Source organism: Rhinoderma darwinii, chromosome 1 (genome assembly GCF_050947455.1).
Source record: "Rhinoderma darwinii isolate aRhiDar2 chromosome 1, aRhiDar2.hap1, whole genome shotgun sequence".
NCBI lineage: Eukaryota > Metazoa > Chordata > Amphibia > Anura > Rhinodermatidae > Rhinoderma > Rhinoderma darwinii.
This window is the reverse complement of record NC_134687.1, coordinates 423,777,722-423,803,190: the sequence shown is the minus strand read 5'-3', so window position 1 is coordinate 423,803,190 and position 25,469 is coordinate 423,777,722. Positions and strand designations below refer to the sequence as shown.

General features: G+C 43.0%; 1 protein-coding gene across 1 annotated transcript in view; it reads right to left on the bottom strand.

Moving 5' to 3' along the window:
- Nucleotides 1–12,959: 12,959 nt before the first annotated feature.
- NIPSNAP1 (nipsnap homolog 1) overlaps nucleotides 12,960–25,469 on the bottom strand; it is a 62,874-nt gene continuing 50,364 nt past the window's right edge. The window contains exons 9-10 of the mRNA XM_075829875.1: nucleotides 17,399–17,482; nucleotides 12,960–14,281 (exon numbers count right to left, since the gene is read on the bottom strand). Coding sequence (XP_075685990.1) covers nucleotides 14,217–14,281; nucleotides 17,399–17,482 — 149 coding nt within the window. The 3' untranslated portion in view covers nucleotides 12,960–14,216. The remainder of the gene's footprint in view (nucleotides 14,282–17,398; nucleotides 17,483–25,469) is intronic.

The window sequence follows — 25,469 nt, the reverse complement described above, 5'->3', positions numbered from 1 at the left end:
CCCCGATCAACTTTTCAGTATGGTCTTTTAGATGTCCTCTGCAGGGTCAGGTGACCGCAGTTCAAGTGGTAGGAAGGCGACTTCCGAACGCAAACATCTATCCTGTGTTGAATGCGAAGTTCCATTACCTGACAGTTGAGTTTAATAGATGTCAGACATGCCGCCCGCACGCGCCGGCTGCAGAACTGTCCTTTCAAGACGTTGTAATCTGGGTGAAGGATTATGTGCAAGAATCCATGAAGGAATCTTTTGCACAGATGTCTAAGGAGTCTACTCTGCACGCTAAACGCACAAGATCGGTTCGTCAAACTGAAGACGAATTTCAAGTTATTAATGAAGCCTATTCATCATCAGAGGCGGAAGAGGAAACAGGAAAGACCTTTTCTTTTCCTACTGTGAAGATCCAAAAATTAATGAAATCCATCTGGTCATGCAACCAGGATGTTGATCAGGGGGCCTAGGGCCATCAAAGTGGATGAGACTTTACGTAAGTCTATGATGGCTGAATGGAAATACCTGGGTAAAGGTCAAGTTTTCTCAAGAAGATTTAGGAACATGTTCCTCCAGTATAGGGAACATTATGACGAATGGGGACTACCACCCAAGGTTGATATGGCAATTGCCAAACTTTCCGGTGATACCATCCCACCTTCAGGAGATGGTGCAAATTTGCAAGAGCCCATGGATCGGCGCGCAGACTGTGCCCTCATGAGGGGTTACTCTACTTCAGCAGCCCAGTGTGAGTCACTATAGCCTCTGAGAAGGTTTCTAAGAGTCTCTGGAAATGGATCCTTCAACTCCGGAGGGATATTGATTCCGGGGTTCCCCTGAACGATATGTTAGCCTTTTTCAAATATATCAATCTGGCGACTAATTTTCTGTGCGACGGCTCCTATCAACAGGTAAGATAGTCGGCCAAAGCATGGCCCTTTCTACTGCTGGTATGCGCTCGCATTGGCTAAAGCTCTGGATAGCTTTTTATTTGGCAACAAAAATTTGATTTTATACTGTATGTGTACTGAAAAATTTAAAAAAAATAAAAAAACCCTGGATAGCTGATAACTCTTCTAAATAAAGTTTATGTAGCCTTCCATTTGAGGCAGGTGGGTCTTTCGGATTTGAGCTGGATAAGCTCATGGAGAGCTTCTCCGACAAGGGTAATATTTTTACCCCAGTCCTTTCATGGTAGTCAGTCCATCCCAGAGAGAAAGATCTCCGCAGAGATTGCATCCTGCGGGTATGTAATTCCAGAGAAGATCTGGGTTTCAGATAGGGGCTAGGCATGCTAGAGGGGCCAATAGACAGAGAAGATCTATTTCTTATGCCAGGATTTCTCTGTTACTTCCTCTAGTCTCAGAGAACATTCCTGTAGGAAGTCGCCTTTTGCACTTCCTAGAGGCTTGGATTTCCTCCATCTCAGACCCTTGGGTCGTCAACATCATCCGATTCAGCTACTCCAGAGATTAAATTACCATCCTCCACACAGGTTTGTTCAAACTAGCCTCCAACCTTCATTGAAGCAAGCGGTTCTGGAACACTCAATTCAGCATTTTCTCTAGAGGGGAGTAATAGAAGAGGTTCCAATTGCCAAAAAAGGAAGTGTCTTCTCCCCAGCTTTTCTAGTTCCCAAATCGGCGGGAGATTGGACTATAAATCTAGATCTAACCTCAACCTTTTCATTCAGGAAAAGAAGTTCTATATGGAAACATTACGGTCTGTCATTTCAAGCAGCCTAAATTTACCGCTCTTCCCTTTGGGATAACTTTGGTTTCTCATACATTTAGTCTCGGTAATGGTATCTCCCCTGAGGACTCGAGGAATCTCGATCGTCCCCTGTCTGGATGACTGGTTCTTGAAAGCATCTTCAGAAGATCTGCTTCTGGATCATCTGCAGAGTACACTCTCTTTTCTACAACATCTCGGGTGGATGATCAATTTGGAAAATTCATGCGTTCATCCGTCCACCACCGTGGCGTTTCTGGGGTTTATTGTAGACTCTTGAGGGATGTCACGGTCCCTACTTCCAGCAAGACTAACAAAGATTCTGGCATCATTGAATTTTCTGTAAGTACCTCGCCAGGTCTCACTAAGAACACTAATGAAGGTACTGGGTCTGATGTAGTCGGTCGTTGAGGCAGCTCCCTGGGCCCTGTGGCTCTTACAGCCCCTACAGAGGGAAGTGCGGTGTCTATAAAATCAACTTTAATGGGTTGGATCTAAGGTGCTCCCGGTCTTTAGAAGCTCTTTACTCCCTCAGCTGGTTGAAGCATCTAGGGATGGAAAGTCCATGTTTCAGCCCCTTTGGACCCGGTTGACAACTGATGCATCCTAAACAGGTTGGGGAGCCCATCTAGACGAGATCCCTGTACAAGGCACATAGAATCATCAGGAAGTACTGATGTCTTCAAACCTAAGGGAGCTCAGGGCCATTCGATAAGTCCCTCATCATTTTGCCTCTCTGATTAGTGGGGAGGCGTTCAAAGTAATATTGGACAACATGACGTCTGTCCTGTACTTAAACAGGGAGGCATTCGATCTCAACCTCTTCTCAGGGAAGTGGGATGATCCTATTATGGACAGAGAAGAAACTTTCCCATCTGTTGGCAGTTCACATTCATGGATCCTTGAATGTGGTGGCCGATTGTCTGAGTCGAGGACAAGCCGTACAGGGGGAGTGGTCCTTAAGCCCATAGATTTTTCTTCAGATATGTTAGAGATGGGGAATGCCAGAGATGGATCTCATAGTGACGAAGTTCAACGCCGAGGTGAGGAATTTCTGGTCCCTTTACCTGGACGACAGTCCCTTGGCAGTGGATGCTCTTTCCATTCCTTGGAGGTTCAGGCTGGCCTAATTTTCCATCCACTTTCCTTGATACAGAGGGTATTGATGATAATCAGGCAGGACCAGGCCACGGTAACATACCATTTTGGCCAAAGAGGTCTTGGTTTACCAAACTCATTCAGATGAGTCGAGGGTGCTATTGGAGGCTTCCCCCAGTGCAGAATCGGGTGTCTCAAAGCACGCAGCTCTGCCCAGACCTAGCCAGATTCAACCTGACAGCCTCAAGGTTGACCAGTCCCTAGAGGGCTTTCTGAGACGGTCCTAAGGACAGATGCCACTAAGAAGGCCTACTCCAAAATCAGAAGGATTTTCTCGGCCTGGTGTCTAAAGGATATGGACACCCCAAATACGCCACTCAACAAGATTCAGGATTCCTTTCAAGACAGTCTAGAAATAGGGCTCAGTCCATCTACCCTAAAGGTTCAAGCTGCTGCTAGGTCAGCATTCCTTGACAGACGGTTGTCGCACGAGCCCTTAGTGAAAAGATTTCTCAAAGGTTCTGTTAAATAGAAACCTTCCATCATGAGACCTGTTCCTCAGTGGGACTTGGCAGTTGTGTTAAAGGGCCTATGCTCTTCACCATTTGAGCCTGTGGCGGAGTTTAATCATAAAGATCTATCTTTTAAGATAGTGTTTTTTGTTTTTTTTTGTTGGCCGCTACCTCGGCCAGGAGAATAGGGGAGCTTCAAGCTCTATCCGCAATTGATCCATAAGTTATCTTTTAGACAGAGTCCGATTAAGTTTTTGCCTACTTTCTCTCCGAAGGTACCAAGAGAATATGAACCAGGTCATTTCTCGGTCTGTTTTCTATCCTAATTCTTCCTCGGATGAGGAAGTTAGATTAAATTCTCTGGACATTTCCAGATGTGTAAGAATGTATCTGGATAGGTCCAGTAACATCAGGAAAGAGGAAAACCTGTTAATTCTTTTTACATTCCAAATCAACCCTCAGTAGTGGGATTAGAGAAGCTATTAGGATAGCTTACTGTCTCAAGGGTTAGATCCACCTGCCTTTGTAAGGGCTCACTCGACCCAGACAATCTCTAGCTCCTGGGCTGAGCAGACCCGGATTCCTTTAAATCAGATCTGTAGATCAGCCTCGTGGAGGTCACACTATACATTCATCAACCACAATAAGTTGAATTCCCAGATAGAAGAGGAAACGGCCTTCGGTCGTTCGATTCAGAGTTCTGTACTCCAGGAAAACCCTTCCTAATGGAATTTACTCCTTGCTAGTTCCCCATTATTATGCTGCTGTTAAGACGTAAGGGAAGCGCTGATTTCTAACGCTAATCTATTTTCCCTTCGTCCTAACAGCAGCACAAGCTTCCCACCCTATATGGAGTGTCTGTAGTTCTTTATAATAAACCCACTGTGGGTGTGGCTGTCTAAGCCTATACAGCATGGGGGTCTCAGTCACTTAAATATTTACATTTATTAAAAGTTCCATCTGTCCTATCAGTTCACAGGGGCAAGATTACCCCATTCCTGTGATGATGTTAGGACTAAGGGAAAACAGATTAGCGTTAGAAATCAACGCTTTTTATCCACGCAAATTGTAACACGTTACTGCCACTAGGCGTCTCCCTTGGTGGGGGGTGTATCTATTCACTGCCTACTATACAAGTCTATGGGGAGGGAGAAAGAGGGAGAACAGAAACACTGCCCAAACACATCTATGGAGAGGGGAACAGGAGCAGAGTGAGAAAGACACACAACCGTTGCAGCTTCCAGTAAGTGTTATATCTCTTTACTAGAAAAAGTACATGGCGCTGCCCGGGTATAATGTGTCGTTCTGTCTATTTGTGTGTTCATTGGATTTGTTCCAAGGGTGCCTAGGAGTCTAATCCATGCCCTCATTTTCTTGGTTTCTCTGGAAATTGCTAGTAGCCCTATATACCCCGACAGTTACACACTGTTTATTTCAATTTTAACTCCCTAAATACCTAACAGCTAAACTGGTAGGAAATGGAGTCATAAGACAGTGACAGAGCCTGTTGATTAAGAACATTGGCAGTTTTATTACCAGTTGACCATAGACTATGGTTGGATCATAATTGAAAACAGCATCATGCATGAAAGCTCACTCATTAGCACACCAAACATGATGTGCTCTATCAGCTTGCTGACTGGCCTGGGTTCGGGCAGGAGTCTCTGCGTTTCCGAGAGCCACCTGTCTGATCTGTTGCGGAGAAAGCCCAAGTTTGCTGAGGAGTTTCAACAGTTCGAGCAGCAGTATGATGCATTTGATGAGCTTACAGTTGGGCAAAAGGAGCTTCTGCAGCTAGTAATGCACCTTTCCTCTTGGCCATCAGTAATCCGATTGGTTGCTATGGGTAACCACTCCCCTGTACCTTCCCATCTAGGATTATCTTGTAAAGAGCACTACCTGCTACTGTCAGATATAAACATCTTTACTATAAAAGCGAATATCTGTATTTGCTTTTATAGTATTGGATCGTGATCATGTAATAATGGCTGATAACAGAGCACACTGGTAAGGTTGGAACATTTACGAAAAACCTTCCCGGACACCCGATGTACCTATGTGCCAAATTTGGGGTCAAATGGCTCAGGCGTTTGGATGCCTATACAGGACAGACAGACAGACATTCATTTTTATAATATAGAATAGCAGAGTTCTTCGGCTTCACACTGGTCTATTTGTTTGCGTGTGTGGTTAAAAACTTAATTTGCTACTTACAGTGAAGGAAATAAGTATTTGATCCCTTGCTGATTTTGTACGTTTGCAAATGAACATCTGGATGATTGAGAGTGATTGGGAGAAGGTGCTGTGGTCAGATGAGACTAAAATTGAGCTCTTTGGCATTAACTCAACTCGCCGTGTTTGGAGCAAGAGAAATGCTGCCTATGACCCAAAGAACACCGTCCCCACTGTCAAGCATGAAGGTGGAAACATTATGTTTTGGGGGTGTTTCTCTGCTAAGGGCACAGGACTACTTCACCGCATCAATGGGAGAATGGATGGAGCCATGTACCGTCAAATCCTGAGTGACAACCTCCTTCCCTCCACCAGGACATAAAAAATGGCTCGTGGCTGGGTCTTCCAGCACGACAATGACCAGAAACATACAGCCAAGGCAACAAAGGAGTGGCTCAAAAAGAAGCACATTAAGGTCATGGAGTGGCCTAGCCAGTCTCCAGACCTTAATCCCATCGAAAACTTATGGAGGGAGCTGAAGATCCGAGTTGCCAAGCGACAGCCTCGAAATCTTAATGATTTACAGATGATCTGCAAAGAGGAGTGGGCCAAAATTCCATCTAACATGTGTGCAAACCTCATCATCAACTACAAGAAATGTCTGACTGCTGTGCTTGCCAACAAGAGTTTTGCCACCAAGTATTAAGTCTTGTTTGCCAAAGGGATCAAATACTTATTTCTCTGTGCACAATGCAAATAAATATATATAATTTTGACAATGTGATTTTCTTTTTTTCTTTTTATATACTCTCTCACTGGTAAAATTAACCTAGCCTAAAAATTCTAGACTGTTCATGTCTTTGACAGTGGGCAAACTTCCAAAATCAGCAAGGGATCAAATACTTATTTCCTTCACTGTATATGAAGCCAACATATCCAATAAAGTCCAAGTGCAGGGTTCCTTTTTGGAGGCATGACTGGTATGAAAAGGTTTCAATTTATGAGAATGCTCAAATCCAGTATAGGTGCACTTCGTTTACAGCGAGTAACACGTAAAAGAAAAATGGCTGGGTTGTTATGGAAACCTTGTCTAAAACTGTGGGTGAGGCGAAGAATGAAGGACCTGCGAGCTTCTATTGGCTAATACGGGTCATGTAATATGGAGGACGGTCCTTGATGTGGAAGCCAGCGGTGTAATATTTGCTTTTGCGAATATGTCAAGAACGGTAGGTCCTAGAGAGCTAAAACCCGGTCTAAACCTTCGGAAGCGCATGATTTACTTATGTGGAAAATTTGGTTCAGATTGGTCCAGTCGCTTGGCAGTGCATAAAGAACATGCAACAGAAATTAAAATTACATATATAAAAGGGCTCTTTTTGAATTGGTCCATAACGACAACCTTATCAAACCTGCAGACAAAGGGGATGCGGTAGTCGTTACGGACCGATCCACATATCTACAGGAAGTTTATGGACCGCTTGGAGACATTGAGGTTTATAGCAAAACGCTTGTGGATCCCAGAAGGGGTATAGAAAAACATATGCAGCTCTTGATAGATAATGCTTTTGCGAATGAGCTGATAGACAAAGATCTACATTTATTTTGATTTCCCAAATGTCCCATTACACCTGTTATATTGTTTACCTAAAATACACAAGAGTTTGATTTCACCCCCTGGTAGACCAATAGTCTCGGGTAGGGAATCCCTTTTAAGTCCAATGGCTATTTTCCTAGATAAAGTCCTTCAGAGATTTGCTAAATCAGCTAAATCTTACATTAGAGACACTACGGACTTCTTGAGTAAAATTAATGAGGTTTCGATTCCTATTGGAGGCAAACTGGTCTCGCTTGACGTGACCAGTCTGTATACATCTATCAATCATGAACGGGGCCTTAATAGTGTGAATAAGGCACTTAACCAGACTGATTTCACACCAGAATGCAAAGATTTTCTCTTGGGACTCCTTGAGATTGTGTTAACATGCAACTACTTTTTGTTCAATGATGAATTCTTTGTGCAACGTAGAGGTACCGCCATGGGTTCAAATGTTGCACCCACGTATGGGAACATTGTCATGGCGGACAGCGAGGAGACGTCGGTCTATGTATCCCACCACTTTAGCCATGTGCTGAGGTGGTGGCGTTACATCGACGACGTCTTCTTAATTTGGACGGGCGATACTTCTGACCTGGATCTATTCTTTGAGAGTCTTAACGAGATAGATCCGGGTATTAGGTTTACCATTACAGTTTCAGATACTAACTTGACCTTTTTGGACACTATGGTCTATACATGTGATGGGAGATTGAGGACAGACCTCTATATAAAACCCAGACTGCTTTGACAGCCACCATCCAGGTGGAATGATTAGGTCTTTACCTTATAGCCAACTACTTAGGGTGAAGAGAGTAGTTGATGACCCAAGGGATCTGAATATCAGATGGAATCAAATGACTAGGAGATTTTTAAATAGGGGTTACCCACCAAGAATTGTAAATAAACATCTAGAGAAAGTTAAACGACTAAGTAGAGAGGAGTTATGTCAGGATAACAAGAGAGCGATACAATCCAAGAGAATTCCAATGGTGTCCACCTTTAATACAGGGAGCTCTAATGTGGCAGGAATTAGAAAACAAAACATTGGTATGTCCTGGGCAACTATTATGATAAAATTGTAGAATTTAATTCCCCTCCTTTATTTTCATATAGGAGACCCTACAATTTGAGAGACAGATTGGTTAAAACTGATGTGAGTAAGGATGACATAGGACGGACTACTGTACTACGCAAAGGATGTTTTCCTTGCCTTTCATGTGATAATTGTTCATTTATGATAAAAGGGGATACCTACATAGATCCAAGTACGCATAAATCTTTCAATATTAATTCCTTCTATACGTGCAAGAGTGACTTTGTGATATATGATGCAATGCCCGTGTAACTTGATTTACGTGGGCGAAACGACGACAGTGAAGACTGAACAATCACAAGTCAAGCATACACACAAATAAGGTGGAATTGCCGGTAGCACAACATTTTGTGGATGCAGGACATCAGGTCCAACACCTTAAATTTACCATCATTGATAGGGTACCCCTACTAAAACGGGGTGGTAATAGGGAATTAATTTTAAACCAGAAAGAGAAGAAAAGTCACGACCAAGTATTTGCAAAATTACAAACAATCTTTATTTCAGTCAAAAATACACAGAAAAAACACATTACAACTATACACAGTAAAAAGAATGAACCCTCATAAAGAGATGGAATCCGAACATGAAAGCAGCCTGGTCCCCCTGATGTTAAATTGGTCACAAGATCCCACAAAGAGCATAAATAAATATTTTTAGGCAGGTGCTAAGCATAGTACATTTGCACAGATAGATACCTAATAAAACACATGCAAAGTGCAGTCATAGGCAAACTAATGAGCAGTATACCTACGTAGTGGAAAATGAGCAGGAGATCAGGACCGGGAGGGGAGACCGCTGCCAGACCCGACGCGCGTTTCGCTGGTGCTTCGTCAGTTTCACCCCTGACGAAGCACCAGCGAAACGCGCGTCGGGTCTGGCAGCGGTCTCCCCTCCCGGTCCTGATCTCCTGCTCATTTTCCACTACGTAGGTGTAGGTATACTGCTCATTAGTTTGCCTATGACTGCACTTTGCATGTATTTTATTAGGTATCTATCTGTGCAAATGTACTATGCTTAGCACCTGCGTAAAAATATTTATTTATGCTCTTTGTGGGATCTTGTGACCAATTTAAAATCAGGGGGACCAGGCTGCTTTCATGTTCGGATTCCATCTCTTTATGAGGGTTCATTCTTTTTACTGTGTATAGTTGTAATGTGTTTTTTCTGTGTATTTTTGACTGAAATAAAGATTGTTTGTAATTTTGCAAATACTTGGTCGTGACTTTTCTTCTCTTTCTGGTTTATTATATCAGTCACTGTGAACATTGGCACAATTTGGGGCATTGCTCGGTCTGCTAGAGGGAATTAATTTTGAAGCAACGTGAATTACAGTGGATAACTAAATTAAATTCTCTACATACAGATGGCTCAAATGTAGACTATCCACTGAATGTCTATAAATAATGTCTAGACCAATAAATCTCTGTTTCTCTTATAACCATCTCTCATCACAATAGTGTTGGATAGTTTATTCTCTCACCTGGTTTTCTGTTCCGAGTTTCTGTCGATATCATGGGATGGTAGTTGAATTATCTTATGTGTGAGCCCTGTATATATGATTATACAGTAATAATCTTTTTTTTGTTCTTTTCTCTTTTTAGATTGTCAATAACAATGTGACTGGAGACACACGATCTGGAATTGGAAAGTTTGGACTCATATGTTATAATCTTACCTCAATAATAACTCCTCTACTGTATATCTGCACATGTGAAAATATTTGTCTTTTTTTTTTAATAACAATAAATAATTGAAAAAAAAAAATTTCTTTGAAAAATTATTACCGTATTGGTGAACTTGATATACAACATAACAATGCCAAATGTTAATGGGATTTGAATTTGATAAAACATTATCTGAAACTTTGATATATTGACTCCATATGCTTTGTCCATGTTCACACAAGGGATCGGTGGCGTTTATGATTACTTTGATTAGGGTACAGTTCCTTTCCCCTCTTTTTATAATTAATACATATACAATGAGCAGATTTCTTTAATTAAAATGGATCCCTGAATTTAGTGTCCATCACAAATCCTCCGATGTGGGAAACGATCACCTGATGATGTGATGGGTACTTTTGACACAGATTGTTCCCTCATAAGACATGTGGGTTACAGTTTGTGCCTAGGGACTTAATACTTTTTGGTCTGTACCAATATGAATAGACTAAACGTTTTTCGCAATGTACGTGAATAGACCGTTAACCCCTTAGTGACCAGCCCATTTTAGGCCCTAATGACCAAGCTATTTTATTCGTTTTTCTATAGTCGCATTCAAAGAGCTATAACTTTTTTATTTTTTCGTCTACATCGCTGTATGAGGACTTGTTTTTTGCGGGATTTGTTGTACTTTAAAATAGGACCATTTTTGGGTACATATAATTTTTTTATTAACTTTTTTGGGGGGGGGGGGGGGATTATAAAAAAACCTGAAATTCCACCATTGTTCTATGCGTTTTTAAATTGACGCCGTTCACTTTGCGAAGTAAATAACATGTTACCTTTATTCTATGGGTCGGTACGATTACGGCGATACCACATATGTAGAGGTTTTTTATGTTTTACGACTTTTGCACAATAAAAACACTTTTGAACTAAAATTATTTGTTTTTGCATCGTTGCTTTCCAAGAGCCGTAACTTTTTTATTTTTCCATCAATGTAGTGATTTTTTGGGCTTGTTTTCTGCGGGACGAGACGTAGTTTTGATTGGTACTGTTTTGGGGTGCATGGGACTTGATTCATTTTTATTATGACTTTTTTGGGGGGCAATGGAAAAAAATTGCAATTTCGCCATTGTTTTTTGCTTTTTTTTTTTACGGTGTTCACCTTGCGGTTTAAATTACATATTAACTTCATTAATGGAGTCATTACGGTCGCGGCGATACCATATATGTGTACTTTTATTAATTTTTTTACACTTTTACTTAATAAAACCACTTTTTATGGAAAAAAATGGATTTTTTTACTGTAACTTATTAATAATCTTTATTTCACATTTATTATTTATTTCACTAGTCCCACTAGGGGACTTTACTGTGCGATCTTCAGATCGCTGCTATAATGCTTTGGTATACTTCGTATACCAGAGCATTATTGCCTGTCAGTGTAAATCTGACAGGCAATCTGTTAGGACGTGCCTCCGGCGCGTCCTAACAGGCATATGTCCAGGGCAGACCTGGGGGCTTTTATCAAGCTGCCGGCTGCCATGACACTCCATCGGAGACCCGCGATTGCATTCGCGGGCCGCCGATGGGTGACAGAGGGAGCGCACTCCCTATGTAAACAAAGTTAAATGCTATTGGCGGCGGCATTTAACGGGTTAAACAGGCGCGATCGAAGTAAACTTCGATCGCGGGCGTTGGAGCAGGAGCTCAGCTGTCATCAGACTTAGACTAGGCTCACGTGAAAAGGCGTCAGCCTAGCCTAAGGCCCCTTAGTAACCAACGTAAAAAGGCGTATTGGTGGTCACTAAGGGGAGTGGTTAATGCCCTTGTTGTGGTGATGGACGGAGCATCAAAAATCGAGTGTTTTCTCGCTTATTATATACAAGATTTAGAAACCCATTCACTTTATTGTTTTCCCTTTTTAATAATGGCGTCTTTTCGCTTCATGGGATAGTGACGCATGTACGCAGTCACTTCCACTACTGTGGTTGACTCGTACTGCGTCATTTGAAGTTGTTGTCTTGACGAGCACTGATCACATGTGCACCTTGACCCAATTGGTGGGTTAGTTAGAGGCTTGCACAGTTTGAGGTTTAGAACGCCGATAATGGAGGATATGCAACACCTGAGTCCAGCTATAACGATTTCCCTCTTTTCTAGATTGGTGAGTGCCAGCTGTCTGTGTTTTTAATAATCACATTGTTTATATTCAATTAACTTTTAAACACTTTTTGTACATTGTGGATGCTATATTTTATGAAAAGCATGTCTTATTCCTAATATCACTGATTTTTGTGTCACTGATAACTTTATATGATTGGATGTTAACAAAAATTGTAGTTATTGTATGATCACATACTGATTCATTGCACTGATTGTTTGGGCTGTGCCCTCTATTTATACGTATGTATTCCTAACACACATTGCTTTAAAATGCCTTCATAGAGGAAGTGAAACGTTACGGTCTTATGTTGGATGAATAAATGTCCTTTTTTTAGTGCTGCTTCATGTTCTCTTCTTTCGGATATCTAGTATATAAGGAGAGGTCACACCTTTATTTTTTGAAGCTTTGCACCAGCCTAGTTAGGCGTTTATTCACATGGTTGGGGGTTGGGGGGGGGGGGGGGGGGTGTAGTGAGAGATAAGACATGATAGCAAATAGGCTCCACTCACTAGCTCAGACAACAACTGAGAATTCGAGCCTGCAGAGGGGAGAGCTGCTAAATAATGCAGAATACAAGTCATATCATGGTCAGAATTAGTGTTAATCCTCTAGTACACACATGACCGCTTATTATGAAAAGTCATGTACGCTTTCTTCAAGATCTCCTGTGAGGTGTAGTGCTGACTGTTGCCTTCTACGTAGTTGAATTTATAAAACATAAGATTGAGTGCCTTTAGTTCTAGTGAATATACCACAGGTCAAAAAAAGAAAACAATAAAATGCATCTGCTATCTAGTGTTGCTGCCAAGAAATGAATACTGCTTCTTTATCTTGCATTTATTTTCAGACCGTTCTATTCTGCTTCTGCATGTATAAAGCAAGCGGAATACCTCTAACATATGAGAGAACATAGACCCACAGACGATACATATACGGAGCTAAGATTTATTGCATTATTTACATTCTATTGCAAAGGGCAGCAAATTTCACGTGACCATAAGTAAACCGCAGCGCTTATAGGGCACATGCTACCGCTGGTGCGAACGGCTTAGTCGTGCTTTTCCTTCAACAGCATCCTAGTGGTGAGACCGCTTTTAGTTTTCCCTGAGTACAATTTACTCATTTACTATACTAACGCCTCGTATATTCTGGGCTACTTTACTTTAATGGATCGTCTAGAATAAAAAATTAGAATATATATCTATATCGATATATCTATCTGTGTCTGGTATTGGCACTTCTCCCGATTGAAGTTTATTTGGTTAAGCTGCAATACCAGACACACCCTATGGACAAAAGTGGTACTTTTTATTTTGGGACAGAAAAAATAAATAAAGATTGTGTTGCAGAAATGTTCTGCTTCCATTTATCTTAATATGGTTGTTTCTACAGCAGTTGTGTGGATTTCTGAAGTTTACATTCAAATGAATGAAACAGATTTTCAGCCACAGAAAAATTTCTACAAAATCTGCCACGTGCGACTGTACCCTTAAGGGTGTATTCACATGGTACAGTTTTGCCCCACATCCAAAAACGCAGTGCAAAACCAAATGCGTTTTTTTAAAAATAAAAAAAACGCTTTTGCAGTGAAGTTTTCAGCAACGCTGCAAAAAAAAAAAAAAAACACGAAAAAAACCACAGCAAGACTGCACCATGTGAATACACCCTAAAAGCTCACTTTTAGGCCTCATGCACACGACCGTAGCCGTGTGCACGGCCGTGATTTTCGGGTCGGCCGGCTGCGGACTGTCAGCGGACTGTCAGCCGCAAGCCGACCGCACATGCACATGGCCGCGGCCATTGTTTTCAATGAGCCCGGACCGCAGCTCCGGACCGTAATAAGACATGGCCGTACTTTCTGCGGTCCGGGCTCCCGGGCCGTGCACGGACCGCAAAAACTACGGTCGTGTGAACGGCCCCATAGAAAAGAATGGGGCCGCAATTCTCCCCTGGATTTTCGGGGGAATTGCGGACGCAAAAACACGGTCGTGTGCATGAGGCCTTAGTCTTTGACATTCAGATCACTATACTAACAAATTTCAAGGTTGTTTATTCCACACCTTCAGTACTATTGGTCATAGCCTGCTACAAGATCTGCTCTTATTGATGTAAAGATCACAGGTAAAGGAGCAGAAACAACAGACACCTCAAAAATGAGAACAGTTTCTATGAAGAGATGACCGCTGTGTCACTGAAGAGGGGAGATCTTTAAAGGAATCATGATACGAGACTCCATGTTCCGCACAAGAGGTACTGCAAGGAAACAAAAGAAATACGCGAATGATTTGTCATTTAAAAGAACAGTATGTTAGGTTAAGATCAATAGCAATCTTGGTAAATGTCTCAAGTTCTCACATAAAACTGTAAACCTTAAAAAAGTGAGTAAAAAAAATAAAGTGTATAAACATATATAAAATATAATAGGCAGCTCTGATATGCATGATTTTCAAATATTGCTCACATACGTCTCATATCAGAGAATTAGGCCCCTGTTCTGGGTGGTGCATTCATGGGTTGACTAAAAACGGTTAAATATAGCACCAATCATATGACTGGATTCATTGCGCTAACTGAATGCCAGCCATGGGTCACTTAACTGACCCCATGCTTAGCCTACGGCTGCACTTCACAGGACTTACCTATACAGTCAAATATTACGACACAGAGAAATGGATCTATTGTACTGGTATAATAAGGGTATATAAACAATACTTTAAACTCCTTTTTATTTATATTTGCATTGTTCCCTATTTTATAAATTAAAATAAACCAATATTTAACTTGAGAAGCACTCCGGGCTTGTGTTTTCCGCCCTGTAAATTTAAGCCATGAGTAAGGACGGAGGAACCATCAGTAACGCGTAGGCTTCTTACATCTACCCCCTGATGTCGCCATAGAATTAAAAAATAAATAAAAAAAAAGACGACATGAAAAAGATTGGACATTAACTCTGAAGCTCTGGATTCAACTTCTATTTTTCCTGTAACTGTAATGTAGTGATGTGTATTGACTTACCCGATGCTGTATTTCAAGGGACGCTGCTCTGTTCCAGGCTGCCGTGGGGCGACATGATTTGTACTCAGACAACACAGATCCTACATCGTCTACTGTAGAAACCAGATGTCAGTCCCTCTATGCAAGTCTAGGATACAGGGAGTCAGACTGCAGATCACATGACCTCACGGCGGCTCGTGAATTACCTCACCAGGTAAAGGCCCTTTTACACCGGCCGATAGTCGGCCTATGCAGCGAGCGCCGATCAACGAGAGATCGGTGATCGGCTCTCGTATGCTCCTGTTAAACAAAGCTATGGATGGGGACGAGCGGTCGTTACTTCGATCGCTCGTCCCTATATATTATCATCATGTTGGCAGCGCGTCAGGGAGAAGTGCTGGCAAGAAAGAGAATATTTAACTTTTTTTAAACCGTACGATCAGCAGACGATCGAGCGTTTGCTCATTCATCGCTGTCCGGTTTACACAGGGCAATTATAGGAAACGAGCGTTCCACGAACGCTCGTCTGCCCGATAATCGCTTAGTGTAAAGCCCCCTTAAAGAGGCTCTGTCACCAGTTTATAACTTCCCTATCTCCTACATAATTTAATAGGCGCTTTAATGTAGGTAACAGTTTTAAAAAAAAATAAAAAAAATAAAAAACACGTTTATGATCGACCAAGTTATGAAATTTTTTGGATTTATGCTAATTTTGTCTAAATACCCAACTGGGCGTCTTTTTTTCTATTCACCAAGTGGCGTTGTATATAAAAGTGTATGATGCTGACCAATCAGCGTCATACACTTCTCTTCATTCCAGCCCAGCATGATTCACAGCACAGCATGATTCACAGCACAGCGTGATCTTGCGAGATCACGCTGCAACGTGACTTCCACCTGCAGGTCCTTCACGGGGCGATGGAAGACTGAACAGACATCGCCTCCAGCTGTGCCAGGACTTTCATCCGAACCTGCAGCGGCTGGAGGCGATGTCTGTTCAGTCTTCCGTCGCTCCGGTGAAGGACCTACGGGAGGAAGTCACGTCACAGCGTGATCTCGTGAGATCACGCTGTGCTGTGAATCAAGCTGGGCTGGAATGAAGAGAAGTGTATGACGCTGATTCTTTCCCATACAACGCCCACTTGGTAAATAGAAAAAAAAACGTCCAGTTGGACATTTATGAAAAGGTTTCAATTTATGCAAATTTTTTCAAAATTTGGTCAAAAAACAAACAAACAGTAGTTATCTACATCAAAGCACCTTTTAGATTAAGTAGGAGATAAACAAGTTATAAACTGATGACAGAGCCTCAATACACATCACTACATTAAGGGTATGTTCACACGCAGTGTTTTCACGCGTATTTCGTGGTGTTTACGCCTTGAAAAACGCCTGAAAAAAACGGAAGATGTACGCCTACAAACATCTGCCCTTTGAAATCAATGAGAAAAAACTGCATTTAGTTCATACGGGGGGCATCTTTTTACGCCGCTGTTTTAAATTCCATTGAACACTATGAAAAATGCCTCAAAAGAAGCCTGAAAAAAAGCCTCAAAAGAAGCTCCAAATTAAAAGAAGCTTCATTTTCAGCTTCAAAAACGACTGAAAATACGGAGCTGTTTTCAGAGAAAACTGCCTCTGATTTTCAGACTGTTTTTAGTAAGCGTGTGAACATACCCTCACAAGGGGGGGGGGGGCAGAAAAACCACAAACCCCAAGTGCTTCTTCAAAGAGAACCTTTCACCTGCCCTTACATGTGCAGCGGAGTGCAGCACGTAATAGGCAGGGATGCACAAACACTGTCTCAATTGAAGTTATTTTCCGATCTTCCTCCATTATTTACATATCGGTGCCGTTATATTTGGCGCCCGATATGTAAAGCCCCTGAACTGTCAATGGGGCGTTTCTGTCCAGATAAATGCCAAGTGGGCATGATGTCTTCGCTCTGACACTGGACAGTCAACTACGGACAGTGTCAGGGCGGCTTGCACTGTGTTCCCTCCCGTGAGAACACACACAGAGTGCTCTCTGCAGAACCACCAGTCTGTGTGGGCTCTCGAGGGAGGGAACACCGTGCAAGCCGCCCTGACGCTGTCCGTAGCTGATTAGACAGAGTGAAGAGATCACGCCCACTTGCCATTTTGTTAGAAACGCCCCATTGACCGTTTAGGGGCTTATTTACATATCAGGCGCCAAATAGAACGGCACCGATATGTAAATAACGGAGGAAGTTAAAAAAAAATATTTCAAGTGAGACAGTGTTTGTGAAGCCCCGTCCATTACATGCTGCACACGTATGGGCAGGTAAAAGGTTCTCTTTAAGGAGACATTTTACCTTTAAAAATAGATATCTGAGATACTACTGACTTAGAATACCTGTATAATAGACATTTTCATCCCAGCCTCTCTTTGTCCATGCCGATTTCCTAGTTTCTTCTCTACACTGTAGATCTTTGTAAGCTGACAAACCAATAATTATTACATTCAGAAATATATATTCATTAGATCACACATATATATATATATATATATGTTTATTATATAAACAAATGACATACAACGATCTAAAAACACATACACTGAAGAGGAGAGTTTTATATAAAGTAGATTGTCTTAGGAATCTCTTTGGCTACTAACTTCATATAACTCTTTAACGCATAGATCCTCATGTACCGTACATTTGTGAAGCCTTTTTCGTCAAAGCTCAGCTGTTTGTTCGTGAATTAGGAGAGGTCTGCACTACACTGTCTCATGCTTACTTGGAAAAGGGGTTCTGTTTCCCCAAAATGCGTTGTATTTTAGAGACTTGTTTTATTATGTTTTTTTCTGGATATTTGGTAAAAAAAAAAAAAAAGAAGATATTTATTGTCGGAGTCATGGAAGTCTTGCGGCTGAATGATGTCGCTTTCTTACGGTGGATCCCCACCTGGTCTCCATTCCTTTTATCTACCTAAGTCACTAACAGTTCTCAATGTCTGCCATGTTACAGATACAGCGGTGCTGGAGCCTGGTCACGGAGAGGACGTAAAAGGCAGCAATAATTCAAGTCTCTTCATACTCTGCTCCTTATTGAAATGAATGGAATGTGCAGACTACAAGCCAATGACGCTAAGAAACAGCAATTTTTTTTTATTTCTAGACTCTAAACTTGAATTCCCACATATCCCAAGAGGTTTTTAAATGTATCATTGGAGGAACACTAAGCAGATCATCAGATAATACTGCTCTGTTTAAGGGTAGCCTTAATATGCTAGCCTTAAAGGGAACCGGTCACCAGCATTTCACCTATTGAACTTTACTTATCCCTCACTGACCGCTGCTATCAAAAGTTCATTGCCGTTATCCCCTCTCCTAAACGCCTCCGACTGTAAATAACGGTCTGCAAACATTTTGCGCCTTTTATCGTAATAATCCGGTGTCCCTTTGAGCGCACACCCCAGAAGAGGACATCAATGCACAAGCACGGGATATTGTGTGCTGGGGGAAGGCGAGGAGCTGTCAATCAAAAAGTAAGAAGGCGGGGTTAACGCGGAAAGACTTGAGGAATGAAATATGACTCTTTTCAAATGAAGATTTGACTCTTTTATGCTCATTAGCATACGGCGTGGGAACACAAAAAAACTGAACACTAAAGCTACAGAGCCGACTAAGAAGACAATTATAGGTTATATAGAAATGATTTTTCACCCACTACTACCAGGTATTGCTGGTTTAATAGGTGAAATGCTGGTGACAGGTTCACTTTAAATAGGGCAGCATATTCTGATGTAGGGCTGGGCGATTATGATCTAAATAAAAAACACGATTAATTGAACATGTAACCTCAATTAAGATTATTTAGGCCACACCCATTTTTGCATACCACGCCATTGAATTAACATTTATTCCCTGAGCCTGCTGTATACTACTGTTAGAATATACCCACTGGCACTTCCCCCACACACAGTATAATGCCCCATAGCTTCCCCCACACATTATAATACCCCCATAGCTTTCTCCATACAGTATAATGCCCCTATAACTGCCCTCCACACAGAATACAGCCCCCATACAGTATAATTTCCCTATAGTTGCCCTCCACATAGTATAATGCTTCTGAAGCTGCCCTCCACACACAGTATATTTCCGCCTATAGCCGCCCTCCACACAGAATAAAGTACCCCATAGCTGTCCCCACGCTGTATAATGCCCCACAGGTTTTCCCACGCGGTTTAATGCCCCCATAGCTGCCCCCACACAGCGGAGCAAGACAATCACAATGACATGAGCGTCTGGCGATACATAGTGAATGGATTGGATTGAACTGCATCAGTGTCCTGAGTATGCAGATACAGTTGAAATCGGGTCAGTTGGCTAAATTTGATGTGACAAAAAGATGACGACCACTTATATTAAATCTCAAGAGCCAGTCTTCCATAATTTGTCATCTCACTGATGGGCTACTGCAAAATCGCTCATATTTATGATGGTCTTCGTATAATTGTTTTTAAGCAAGTCAGGCAAACAAGGTTAAAAGTGGAAAATCATGAAATATCCTATCAACAGAATTATTCATCTAAGAAAAAAAATATAGAATTTTGCTGCAAGAACAGATGTGAGCAGGTTATGGTAAGAGTTGCTCGACTGCTAATAAAAATTGTAGTTTGTAAAATGTTGGTTTTTCAGTGTGTAAAAATTAGAATTTATAGAACCGCACAACTTTTGGGCAAAAGCATGAATTAGTGCTTTTTATGGGACTCTTCCAGAAGTACATAAAAAATGTAAGAAAAAACAAAAGAATGTGACACCCAACCCATAATTCCTTAGAAGCTAGAAATTGAGGTGGCTTAAAAGCGGCATGAGCTGCAGAAAAACAGTATGACTGTCAGCCAACTATGACAAAGAAATAAAAACAGACATAATAGTTATGATGGATGAATAACTATCTGAACAGCAGTTTGACTAAATGGAATATTTCCTCAGTGTTCCATCCGCTCCTCTATAAATCTTTCTCCCTTCCATCATCACCCGTAGTCATGTTTTCCTTTTAAAAGCTAGGAGGGATGACAGCAGACTGCAAAAGTTATACTGTACCCACAGTATGGTTTCCAGGCAGGGGCGTAGCTAGAGGCTCATGGGCCCCGATGCAAAAATTCTTACTGCCCCCCCTCCCCCCCCCGCAAACTTCTCATGGCCGACGGTCCGCTTTCAGCTGCATCACTGGGTCTCCTAAGTGACCTAACAATGCAGCACTAGCAGCCGGGGCGTCACTAAGGCTGGGTTCACACACACTATTTACGGACGTCATTCGGGCGTTTTAGCATTGAATTACATCCGAAAATGCGGCTCAAAAGCGTCGGCAAACATCTGCCCATTCATTTGAATGGGTCTTACGATGTTCTGTGCCGACGGTCATTTTTTTTTACGCGCCGCTGTCAAAAGGCGGCGCGTAAAAAAGTGCCTGTCACTTCTTCAGACGTAAATGGAGCCGTTTTCCATGGACTCCATGGAAAACCAGCTTCAATTACTTCCGTAATGGACACAGCAAAAGACGCCTGCACATGCCATTACGGCTGAAATTACGGTGCTGTTTTCTCCTGAAAACAGCACAGTAATTTCAGCCGTAACGGACGCTGCCGTGTGAACATACCCTCAGGGCTTAAAATGTCCGGGAAATAGCCCCAATACATATGTCTCCGCCCCCAAAAAAAGTGTGTATATGAGACAGCATAGCATATCTATAGCACTACGACCCTATAAACTATGGATAGGATTAGATACAGTGGCTGAGCAGACAGTATTACACATGATAGGATTATATACAGTGGCTCAGAAGGCAGTATCACACATGATAGGATTAGATACACAGCTCAGCAGACAGTATCACACATGATAGGATTAGATACAGTGGCTCAGCAGACAGTATCACACATGATAGGATTAGATACAGTGGCTCAGCAGACAGTACCACACATGATAGGATTAGATACAGTGGCTCAGCAGACAGTATCACACATGATAGGATTAGATACAGTGGCTCAGCAGACAGTATCACACATGATCGGATTAGATATAGGGCCCAGCAGACAGTATCATACATGATTGGATTAGATACACAGCTCAGCAGACTGTATCACACATGATAGGATTAGATACAGGGCCCAGCTCGCTGACATTGCGGCTCCAGTGCTGGACCCAGGATAGGTAAGAATAATAATTTTGCTTCTTTATGTGTTACTGATTATTTTTGTGTGTTTGTGTTTTTTTTACAGGTTCGGTTGTTGGACTTCGGATACGAGGACTTCAATGACGGCGTTTTTTTTATTCTCAATAAAATGGTTAATGAGGGTTGTGTTTTTTTATTTCAATAAAATATTTTTTCTATGTGCTTGTATCTTTTTAAACTTTATTATCACCGCCTTAGTAATGGCCGCTGGCTGATTGACAACCTCCATTACTAAGGCGAGGCTTAAAGAGGCTCTGTCACCAGATTTTGGAACCCCTATCTGCTATTGCAGCAGATAGGCGCTGCAATGTAGATTACAGTAACGTTTTTATTTTTAAAAAACGAGCATTTTTGGCCAAGTTATGACCATTTTCGTATTTATGCAAATGAGGCTTGCAAAAGTACAACTGGGCGTGTTGAAAAGTAAAAGTACAACTGGGCGTGTATTATGTGCGTACATCGGGGCGTGTTTACTACTTTTACTAGCTGGGCTTTCTGATGAGAAGTATCATCCACTTCTCTTCAGAACGCCCAGCTTCTGGCAGTGCAGATCTGTGACGTCACTCACAGGTCCTGCATCGTGTCGGCACCAGAGGCTACAGTTGATTCTGCAGCAGCATCAGCATTTGCAGGTAAGTAGCTACATCGACTTACCTGCAAACGCCGATGCTGCTGCCGAATCATCTGTAGCCTCTGGTGCCGACACGATGCAGGACCTGTGAGTGACGTCACAGCGTGATCTCTGGAGAACACGGCTGTGTCTGCACTGCCAGAAGCTGGGCGTTGTGAAGAGAAGTGGATGATACTTCTCATCAGAACGCCCAGCTAGTAAAAGTAGTAAACACGCCCCGATGTACGCACATAATACACGCCCAGTTGTACTTTTACATTTCAACACGCCCAGTTGTACTTTTGCAAGCCTCATTTGCATAAATACGAAAATGGTCATAACTTGGCCAAAAATGCTCGTTTTTTAAAAATAAAACGTTACTGTAATCTACATTGCAGCGCCGATCTACTGCAATAGCAGATAGGGGTTCCAAAATCTGGTGACAGAGCCTCTTTAATGTTAGCCGGTGCAGAGGCTACACTAACCCCCATTATTACCCCGGTACCCACCGCCACCAGGGGTACTGGGAAGAGCCGGGTACAAACCAGTACCCGACCATCTGTAGTGACCGCCAGGCACCGGGGTGGCCGCAGGCTGGTAGTATTAGGCTGGGGAAGGCCAAAAACAGTGGCCCTTCCCACCCTTGTAATGCTGCCTGCTGCTGCTGTGTTGTATCTGGCTGGTTATGAAAATTGGGGGGGACCCGACATCGTTCTTTCCAATTATTATTTTTTTTTTAAATGACGTGGGGTCCCCCCCATTTTCATAACCAGCCAGATACAATAAAGCAGCAGCAGGCAGCATTACCAGGATGGGAAGGGCCACTGTTTTTGGCCTTTCCCCTCCTGATAATACCAGCCTGCGGCCACCCCAGTGGCCGACCATCACTACAGATGGTCAGGTACTGGATCGTACCCGGCTCTTCCCAGCACCCCTGGTGGCGGTGGGTACCGGGGTAATAAAGGGGGTTAGTGTTAGCCTCTGCAGCAGCTAACACTAAGCCCCGCCTTAGCAATGGATGCTGTCAATCAGCCGGCGGCCATTACTAAGGCGGTAGTAATATAGTTTAAAAAAAAAACACAAAGACATAGAAAAAATATTTTATTGAAATTAAAAAAAAACCCACACAGCCCTCATTAACCATTTTATTAATAAAAAAAAAGCTGTCATCGAAGTAGTCCTGGAATCCGCCGTAGTCCAACGACCGAACCTGTAAGAAAACACACAAAAAATTATTAGTAACACGTGTTAGGGTATGTGCACACACACTAATTACGTCCGTAATTGACGGACGTATTTCGGCCGCAAGTACCGGACCGAACACAGTGCAGGGTGCCGGGTTCCTAGTGTCGTACTTATGTACGACGCTAGGAGTCCCTGCCTCGCTGTCGGACAACTGTCCCGTACTGAAAACATGTTTACAGTACGGGACAGTTGTCCTGCAGCGAGCCAGGGACTCCTAGCATCGTACATAACTATAATGCTAGGAGCCCGGCTCCCTGCACTGTGTTCGGTCCGGTACTTGCGGCCGAAATACGTCCGTCAATTACGGACGTAATTAGTGTCTGTGCACATACCCTAAGGCTTAGATACAGGGCCCATGTGTGATACGGTCTGTGGGACCCTGTATCTAAGCCTACCACAAGGTAGGCTTAGATACAGGGTCCAGCAGACAGTAATCTTATACAGTATAAGATTACTGTGTGCTGGGGCCCTGTATCTAAACCTACAGTGTGGTAGGCTTAGATACAGGGCCCAGCAGACAGGATCACACAATCTGTGATCCTGTCTCATGGGCCCCCTAAGCCTGCTACATCGTAGGCTTAGGGGTTGTGCAGTCCCTAAACATTGATGGCCTATCCACAGGATAGGCCATCAATAGCTGATGTGTCGCCCGGGACCCGCAAATCAGCTGTTTTGAAGGGGCCGCAGCACTCGTACGAGAGCTGCTTCCCCTTCATTTCACTACTCGCCCACACTGTGAATCGCCGACACCGATTCACAGTGTGACCGGAATGAAGTGACAGGAATGAAGGGGAGCAGCTCTCATACGATTGCTGCGGCCCCTTCAAAACAGCTGATTGGCGGGTCCCAGGAGACGGACCCCGCCAGTCAGGGCTAACCTTACCCTCCTCTTCGGCCGCGGCGGGAGTTCTGTAGCCTCGATGCTGTGCGCGGCGGCATAGCGCTGTGACGTCATGCACTGCGCACAGCGCTTGACGTCAGGACCTCCGCTGCGATCCGGAACCAGGAAGGTAAGTAAAGTATGTTACTATAGTAACAGGGGCCCGCGGCCCGAGTTACTATAGTAACTTTTTATTGATGTGGTGCGGGGGGCCGTGGGCCCCCCTGGCTTCGGGGCCCGGTCGCAATTGCGACCGCTGCGACCCCTATAGCTACGCCAGTGTTTCCAGGAGCAGAACTATAGGGCGTGCAGAGGTAGCAGTCGCACCCGGGCCCTGGTGCTTTAGGGGGCCACCTATGATGACACCAGTATTATAAAATAGCACACGGTAGGTGGTGGGCCCTTTGCAAAGGGGGCCCAGAAGCTTTAAGTCATCTGTGGTTGTTTCAGAATTAGAACGCAGAGTCCTCACAACTATTATCTGACACACACGATTAAGGCCAGGATCACATACACAGAAAGGAAAGGTAAAAAAAGTAAAGACTGATGCATCTCTTTTCTTTTGTGTCCACTACTGTGTTTGGCTCAAAAAGCTAAGAAAAAAAACGCATCAAAACTGTGTGTGTTTGATCCTGGCTGAAGGAAGCCAATTTGCCAATGACGCTTAAAGAGGCTCTGTCACCAGATTTTGGAACCCCTATCTGCTATTGCAGCAGATAGGCGCTGCAATGTAGATTACAGTAACATTTTTATTTTTAAAAAACGAGCATTTTTGGCCAAGTTATGACCATTTTTGTAATTATGCAAATGAGGCTTGCAAAAGTCCAAGTGGGTGTGTTTAAAAGTAAAAGTCCAAGTGGGCGTGTATTATGTGCGTACATCGGGGCGTTTTTAATACTTTCACTAGCTGGGCGCTCTGAAGAGAAGTAACATCCTCTTCTCTTCAGAACGCCCAGCTTCTGACAGTGCAGATCTGTGACGTCACTCACAGGTCCTGCATCGTGACGGCCACATCGGCACCAGAGGCTACAGTTGATTCTGCAGCAGCATCAGCGTTTGCAGGTAAGTCGATCTTACCTGCAAACGCTGATGCTGCTGCAGAATCAACTGTAGCCTCTGCTGCCGATGTGGCCGTCACGATGCAGGACCTGTGAGTGACATCACAGATCTGCACTGTCAGAAGCTGGGCGTTCTGAAGAGAAGAGGATGTTACTTCTCTTCACAGCGCCCAGCTAGTAAAAGTATTAAAAACGCCCCGATGTACGCACCTAATACACGCCCACTTGGACTTTTACTTTTAAACACACCCACTTGGATTTTTGCAAGCCTCATTTGCATAACTACAAAAATGGTCATAACTTGGCCAAAAATGCTCGTTTTTTAAAAATAAAAACGTTACTGTAATCTACATTGCAGCGCCTATCTGCTGCAATAGCAGATAGGGGTTGCAAAATCTGGTGACAGAGCCTCTTTAACCCCTTCAGGACTGAACCTGTTTTGGCCTTCA